We start from the raw sequence: 8,381 nt of genomic DNA on the forward strand, positions 1-8,381 counted from the left end.
ATGCCATGGAAGAACAATCATTGCCTGGGCCCTCAAGTTCAAAGAGGATGAAAATTTGATTACTTTTAAAGTTGAGAGTAAAACATTAGGAATATATTGAGAACAATGGGGTTTACAATTATTATTGTATTGGTGTAACGAAACTATCTGTAGAATAAAGTGTGAAATTTGTCATCATCATTATTTTTTCTACTTTATTTAATAACTTGCTTATAAGTGGCCATATATGTTATTAGATGAACGAACAAAGGTTGTGGGTTAAGAATATGATATACAAACTAATTTTCTGAAAATTGCAAAATGCTATGTCAGTTGGGGTAACATTGGCCCTTTGAGGTTAACTTTGGCCCAAAACTAGAAAAAGTTTAAATGTTCTGTATTTTGACATCTAGGTTGATTTACTCACTAAGTTCTAGCATTTCCCGATAGATAGCAACACTGGCCAGACTTCTGAGCCAACCTGGGTATAGTTACACGTTTCACCACCAATGCAGTGCTGCTCCATCTTGGTGTTGTCAAAGTGCTGGATTTTGTTGTCTTCCAACTTTTGTTTCCTCAAGCTTATTTTTAAGCTGTTGAGAGCTGGTAAGTGAATTTTCTTTTACTGTAATCCTTTGTTTAACTTAATATCAATACAACTATTTGTTTATGTTTATAGTTTACAAACTGAGATGAGTTTTGTAGGTTGGTCTAACTTTGTCCCAGATTTAGGGTAACTTTGGCCCAACATGGCCCAAAATTTTTTTGCTGTTATTTATCCATTTAAGATGCTAAATCATTGCAGTATATCCCTGTTAAACTGTATATAATAACAATTGTGTGTTTTGTTGCAGGGAAAATGCCAAGAAACCGGATAAAACCACTAGGGACTAGAAATTACGGTAACTACAAACCAGAAATATTGGATGAATGTCTTGAGGCCATACGATCAGGTGAGTTAACACAAAGAGCTGCAGAAACAAGGTATGGCATTCCTCGTTCTACAATTAAGAATAAATTGAAAGGCAGGCATATGAATACAGTTGGTCGAGCAAGAACATTTAGCGATGAAGAAGAGCTGGCTTTTGAAAAGCACTTGATAACACTATCTGACTATGGATTTCCAGTTGTTGAGACTGATTTCAGATATGCAGTAAAATGCTATTTAGATAAGAAAGGTGTCAAGATAGATAGGTTTCAAAACAACCTCCCTGGCTACGAATGGACCAAATCGTTTTTGAAAAGGCATGAGAAGCTGACAAGTCGTCTCAGCTCTAACATAAAAAAAGTAAGAGCTGAAGTTGGTGCTAAAGATATTGAAAATTACATGGAAAACCTGAAAGAAGTTATCGAAAACGTTCCTGCCACTCATATTTGGAACTACGATGAAACAAATCTTTCAGATGACCCTGGAAACAAAAAGGTAATTTGTAAGAGGGGAGCTAAATATATGGAAAACATATGCAATCATAGTAAAAGTGCAACCTCTCTCATGTTTTCTGGAAATGCTGCAGGGACTCTTCTCCCCCCCTATGTAGTGTACAAGGCAGATAACATGTGGACAACTTGGACTGAGAATGGACCAGCAGGGGCTCGTTATAATCGTTCTAAAAGTGGCTGGTTTGACGCTATATGTTTCGAAGATTGGTTTGAGTCGTTGTTCTTACCTCATGTGAGAACTCAAAATGGGCCAAAAGTTATTATCGGGGATAACTTGTCTTCACACATTAGTTTAAACGTACTTAGGCTTTGTGAAGAAAACAATGTTAAATTTGTCTGCTTACCACCGAACTCCACCCATCTTACACAACCTCTAGATGTGGCCTTCTTTTCCCCCATGAAAAAGTCATGGCGAGCAATCTTAAGCAAATGGAAAGAGTCCGCTTCTGGCTCTAAGTTCACAACCATTCCAAAGGACGCATTTCCGACTCTATTAAAAGAGTTAATGGCTAGTTTGGCAGAAAATCAAGAAAGAAACCTGATGGCTGGATTTGAAAAGTGTGGAATCCATCCTTTTAACAAACAGAAACTACTAGACAGGCTGCCAGAAAACCAACCGGTTGACAACACAGTAATAGGAGAAGCCTTTCTTGAGCAACTGGAGAAAAAGAGAGCTGAATACTTGACGAAAGATGGCCCCAAAAAGAGAAAGAAGAAGCTGCAAGTGCCCGCAGGAAAGAGTGTTTCGGTTAAGGATGTAGAAGAAGCTACCGGTATCTTAGAAGCAACCAATAAACCCTCTTCGTCAAAGCAGACTTCGTCAAAATCTGAGAAAGAAAAAGTTCCCAAGAAGAAGCATAAACAGACTTACAATTCTTCTTCGGATGAAGACGATGTGGAAATGGTATTAGAGTCAGATGGAGTGAGTGAATCATTTTCAGACCTAGAAGACCTTCAGGAAGAATCTAAGAAAGCCGAACCTACTGCTGAAACAAAAAAACAAAAATGGAAAGCAGAAGATTTTGCCGTTGATAACTTTGTAATTGTGATCTACAATGGTCAAAAGTACCCTGGCAAAATAGTAAGCATTTTTGATCATGGCCCAGTAGTTGAGTGCATGGAGAAGAAAATAAAATTCTGGCGCTGGCCTGAGAAGCAAGACCGCATGGCCTATGACTGGGATGACGTTTGGGAAAAAATAAATCCTCCTAAAATAGCATCAAAGAGGAACCAGTTCACAGTCCCAGAACTAGACAATTTCGTGGAATAACTTGAAATATTTTTACTTCCTTTTGTAACAATAAAGTGTGATTTTTACTTCGTTTTGTAACAATAAAGTGTGGTTTTCTTAGCAGTTTGTTTTCCTTTTCCACTTTTTTGTCCAAATCATAAAGTTTAAAAGTAAAAATCTAATAAACTTGAAAACTGAATACTTGAAAAGAATCTTGTATAGGGTAACTTTGCTCCACTTATGATATGGTACTAAATTTCAAAGGTTTTAATGGATGGGACAAAGTTACCCCAATCCCAGGTAACTTTGTCCCAATTTTTAAAAATTTTTTATCTAGGTTAGGAAAATTATTAGGGACTTATACTAATGCTTAAATTTGTGGCACATAATCGAATAATAACTGGAAAAACTTAAAACACAATCTTCATCACAAATAGATTGGTAAAAACTGGTTTGTTTCACAAAAAACTGGGAAAGTTGGGCCAAAGTTACCCCAGTTGACGGTACAAGTTTTAAAATAGCTGTAACTTTAGGCGGGTTGGACATTAATCAGCATATGTATATATATTCTAAAAGGGAATTTAAAAATCTACAACTTCTTTCCTATTCATACTTTTCGTTTATGAATAGGTTTAGACAATATGATGCAATGTTTATGAATATTTTGACGTAAATTGATTTTTTTTGTAAATTTCAACTTTTTCCGAGGGTATAGCTCGAAAACGGTTAGGAATTAGAAAAAAACATATGATATAAAAGTTTTAGATAATTTTAAGAACTCCATTTTATTATCTAAAAATATTTCTCCCCGATGCACCGTTTTCGAGATATAAGCGAAAAACCCAAAATTCGTACATTTAGCCCCCCCTCCTCCCCCCCGCTCATCACCTAGGAGTCAGGACTTTTGGTATGTTAACAACCTAAGCCCCCTGAACAGGTTTCTGAAGGAATCGTTTAGTTACCTGCTCACGCACTCTACACCTCATTCCTTGACTGGACTAATGGTGAAGATGAAGATTATCGTTATGATGACTTAGAAATGTCTACACATGGCATGAAAGTGCCAAAATCTATACAGACATACCTAGCCGGGATCGGTAATATAACCGACGGCACAGGAATTAAATGGAGACTCAAGATCCAATGTCTCCCACTACTCGGGCGTATTCCACTGCTACCGGATTTATTAACAGGGTCATTTGGACCTTTAAACAATAATCCGATCTACACAACACTACCTAACCCAGCGCTTGCTTATATCATGATGATGTTTGAAATTGCTAACACACGACCATCATTCTACCCACCATTACCTACTTTCATCTATGAAGGGGAATTTCTGCCAACTGAAAACGTACTTGGCTATTCAGCAGTTACCAAGTTGAAAAGTGAACAAATGCTTACTTATTCACATGCTGGAATGTACGCTTATTTCCCAGAAGGTGGAAATGTTCCAGCAGAAGAACCAGGACTCGTCGGCGACGAGGAAGAGGTAGAACCACAACTTCCAGAACAGGAAGCAGAAGAAGTCGAGGCGATAGAACAACCTCCCAACATGCAATTCGATCAATAACGTTTTAAACATGTTGATAAAGTGATAATTTAAAAAAAAAAAAAGATTAAATAATATAAATTCTAATAACATTAATTTTAAATTTCCAAACACTGTGTTAAATTTATTATTACTTCTGCAGACTTTCTTAACTTCCAATTCATCTATAAAACATCAAGTAAGGAACGCCGCCTTACATCCATCTGTACAACAAAAACTTTTAAATTAATTTAAAATACATCTTTTTTCCACTAAAATACCATGACAAACGACACTGAAGGAGAAAAAATAAATATGTTATTTTCACATTAAAGAACAAGATGAATTTCGAAAGAAAACAGCCCAAATTATAATATGCAGAAAAATAATTTAGAAACGCGTAGTTTTTAAATTAATTAGCCTTCAAAATCTGTACTCACTGAATGTGAACTGACTAAAAAGCCATTGTGCCTCTAGCTATTGGATATGTAAAGGGAAAAAAAACTGCCAATGTGTCAACCGTTTTGTCCCTTTGTGATTTGAGAGTAGATTTGAGGTACAATATGGACTAGGTGTTCCAGGGTTTACCCTGGCAGAAATATTTTTTAGAACTCAATAGAACTCAAAACAAACAAATTGAAAAAAAAAATTAATTCAGCGATAAGGATAAAATTTTATTGCCTTTATACATTAAAAATCGGTGTGACTGACCTTTCTGTCACGATATGAGCTGTCACACCAAATTTTCCTCAAAATAGATAAAATTTGCAATAAATGATATCTTACAAATTAAATTCCATGAAAGTGCAAAATACTTGTAATTATTAAAAATATAAAAATTTTTAATAATTACAAGTGTTTTGATACGCGAGACTTGCAACAAGTGCCCAGAATGCAACGCGAAATTAACAGTACACCACATACTTGCTGACTGTCCACTCAACATTGCTCCAATGGACTTATCCAGTTGCCTGAGAAAAGGGAAGAGCCTTCAGGAGATGCTAAAACGGTAGATCGGCCGGCTATCTGAACCATGGTACCGACAATCTAAGACCAACAACTACAACAAAAGTTCAACAAGTCAAAACCCGTCCCGGATGCGGCGGTGACGGTCTAGGTGGATAAAATAATTAAATTTTCATTTAGAAAGGTATAAGCAAAATGATATAAATAGGATGGAACAAAACACAGTAAGTATAGTTTACAAAAGTAATAGTTTACAAAAGTAATATTATAAAACTACTAAAATGGCAGACAAACCACCAACAAAAAAAGCAAAAAACTACACACGAAGAGAACAGCGAGCGAAGCGAATCATTAATGGAACTAACAATAGATCGTGTGGATACACCTGAACTTGATGGTATGTTTCGAGTATTCTTATGTTGGTTTTTTCCAACTTGTTTTGGAAGGGTATTTGACAGTCCAAGTGATTTCCAGAACTTTTGGAAGAAATCATTAACGACTTTAAAGAAACTGACACCGGAACATCAAATCAAAAGGATAACAGCCAAGACAATACAATTAGTGAACAATCTATGGACGAATCTACCAGAGAAGGAAACTGTAAATGGATAGGCAAATTTAGAGAAGAAATGTCTCGACGACCATTTATTTTGCACCGAATACTTCGATGCCGAAATAAACGAGAAATGAATGACATTCTTCAAGAGCTGGAAAAAAGAGTCACAAGATACATGGGACAAATTTTGTGGGTCTCAGTGCACGACAGAAGTGGATGGGAGCACATACACATCGTCCACGACTGTTCCTTCAATAAGAAACAATGTAGGTGCGGCATTCTCGCTGGATTCGATTTTGCGAAACCTAACAACAACGCCAATATCACAACCGACAACGTCAATGAGGAACGACTCCATGCTCTCTACGAGTATTTGCATCAGAGACCACGATTATTTAGATATATATACGGCACCGAGGCGAGAAGGACAAGACTATTTTATCCACCTACGTGCAATACCAGTACATGCAGTTAACAATTCCAAAATAGACAAGTCGCAATATTGGATGCATGCGAGACAGGAGCTGAAATTTTACGTGAACGAAACAGCAACAACAGACATATCGAGGAAATTTTTGGAACTAACGAGCACAGTGACGAAACAGATAACGGAGGATCCAGAAGTCAGCTACGAACAAAGAAAGTTCAAGAACTGGTAAAATTTATGTTAAGTATTGCGATTTATCCAATAAATAATACGTGTGCAACAGTGGAATATTTAGATTCAAAATGGGCAACAATTAACAGAGAACATAAAATTTTTCAAATAGCTTGTAACTGAATTAATAGGGAATTTCAACATAAAACGATCGAATGGTTTAATGAGTTTTATAAAACAAATAATCCAAATTTTAACTGTTACGATGGCCAAAAATATATTTATTACTACGATGAATCAGATTCCACAGAGAAACTGAAACAATTGTTATTATTTCAATGTGACAATAATTATGATGCATACACAGAATTTTTAACTAACTTATACAAAACTTTAAACAAAATAAACAGTAAAAAAAATACAATTTTAGTTAAAGGTCCCAGTAATGCAATGAAATCGTATTTTGTACATGTTATTACATCATTTTTGTTAATTAAAGGACAAATACACAATATGACTAAAAATACATCATTCTCCTTAGACACGTCTAAAAACCTACAAGTGTCAAATCAGCAGAATTCGCTAATTTTGGGCATAGAATTTAGTGCTAATTTAGTGCTATTTTGGTGCTGCATTGGCGAATTTAGTGCACTTTTTAGTATTGCAAAAATACCGACAATGCTAGCTTTTGATTAAGTGATCAGTGTATTCATTGGAAATCATAGATACTGTCGTCATTTGGTCCTACATAACATGTCTTTAATTAGTGCTCGAATAGTGCTAATAGCAAAGGCAGAAAATAAAGTCACAAAAGAAACAGTACACCGAAATCGAAAAATTATATTTTTTTCCTAAAGCTACACTGCTACCTTAATAGAAAAGCAACAGGCAAAAGAGACAAATCTGAGAAATTTGATCACATCGCTTTTGCCAGTGCGTATTAATTTAGTGCTCATTTAGTGCTTTCGATACCGATCAATAGAAACCGGAAATAACTGAAGCCCTAAATTTGCGACATCCCTACAATGCTCGCTTGACACCAAGTGAGCATTGTAGGTCCCATACGAGGCTATCTGACAAGAAAAGTGCTAATCAAAGTTCACTACAATTTAGTGCTCGTTAAGCGCTTTCGATACCGATTAAGGGAAACCGGAAATAACTGAAGCCCTAAATTTTTGACATCCCTACAATGCTCGCTTGATACTAAGTAAGCATTTATCAAAGAGAGTAAAATATATTCAAAAAAACAATAATTCTATCCTTTTGTCCATCCACAGTACAGTCTCTAAAAGATATTATGAAGAACATGTAAAAACTTGATTAAAATTTACAATAACATATCTTAATATCGTTGAGTGTTGATACAATTAATAATATGGACAAAAGGATAGAATTATTGTTTTTTTGAATATATTTTACTCTCTTTGATTAATGTTTCTTTTTTTGATTCATTTTTATATGGATTTTCGATATATTCTGCAGTTGTTAAAATTATTATGATGAGTTAAGTTAGTATGTTATTAATTCAGTGTGTTTTGGGTGAAAATTTTTTAGGTTTTTGAATTAATTCAGAGTTTTAATTAGTGGAATATGTAGTTTTTGAATTAATTCAAAGTTTTAATAAATAGAATATGTAATTTTTGAATTAATTCAGAGTGTTTTTTTTAAGTGAATTTGTAAAATCTGTGAAAAGCATTGTTTCTTAAATGTTGAAAGTGATTAAAGTGAAATGAGTGAAAATCAGTGAAAATTTTATTACAAGGAATAAATGAATGAAAATCAGGAAAATTTTATTACAAGGTAAGAAATTTAGTATTACGAATTCAAAAAAGAGAAATCAAAATTTTCTGCCCTGAGGGGGTGTTTCTTTCCTTGAATTGGAAAATGACCTAATACTTTTTTATTCAGTACATTATAAGGAATCATTTTTTGAAAAAATCGGTGGACGGCGGAAGTGAATAAGGGTCAGTTTTATGTATATGTTAAAAATTTTCAAAGTGCCCTGAGGGGGTGCCCCCCCTTTGAATTGGAAAATGACCTGATACTTTTTTATTCAGTACATTATAAAGAATCATTTTTT

At 34.8% G+C, this 8,381-nt stretch overlaps 1 protein-coding gene across 2 annotated transcripts; it reads left to right on the forward strand.

Moving 5' to 3' along the window:
- Positions 1 to 347: 347 nt before the first annotated feature.
- LOC123300874 lies at positions 348 to 3,148 on the forward strand. Of its 2 annotated transcripts, XM_044883534.1 has the most exons (3): positions 348 to 585; positions 834 to 1,402; positions 1,494 to 3,148. In XM_044883534.1, the coding sequence occupies exons 1-3, from the start codon at positions 489 to 491 to the stop codon at positions 1,515 to 1,517; spliced, it is 690 nt and encodes a 229-aa protein (XP_044739469.1). In that variant the 5' UTR covers positions 348 to 488; the 3' UTR covers positions 1,518 to 3,148. The 2 variants fall into 2 exon arrangements, with proteins under 2 accessions (XP_044739469.1, XP_044739470.1); XM_044883535.1 differs by lacking the exon at positions 348 to 585 and having other exon boundaries at positions 770 to 1,402.
- The last annotated feature ends 5,233 nt before the right edge of the window (positions 3,149 to 8,381 follow it).

The sequence above is a fragment of the Chrysoperla carnea genome, chromosome 5 (genome assembly GCF_905475395.1).
Source record: "Chrysoperla carnea chromosome 5, inChrCarn1.1, whole genome shotgun sequence".
Taxonomy (NCBI): domain Eukaryota; kingdom Metazoa; phylum Arthropoda; class Insecta; order Neuroptera; family Chrysopidae; genus Chrysoperla; species Chrysoperla carnea.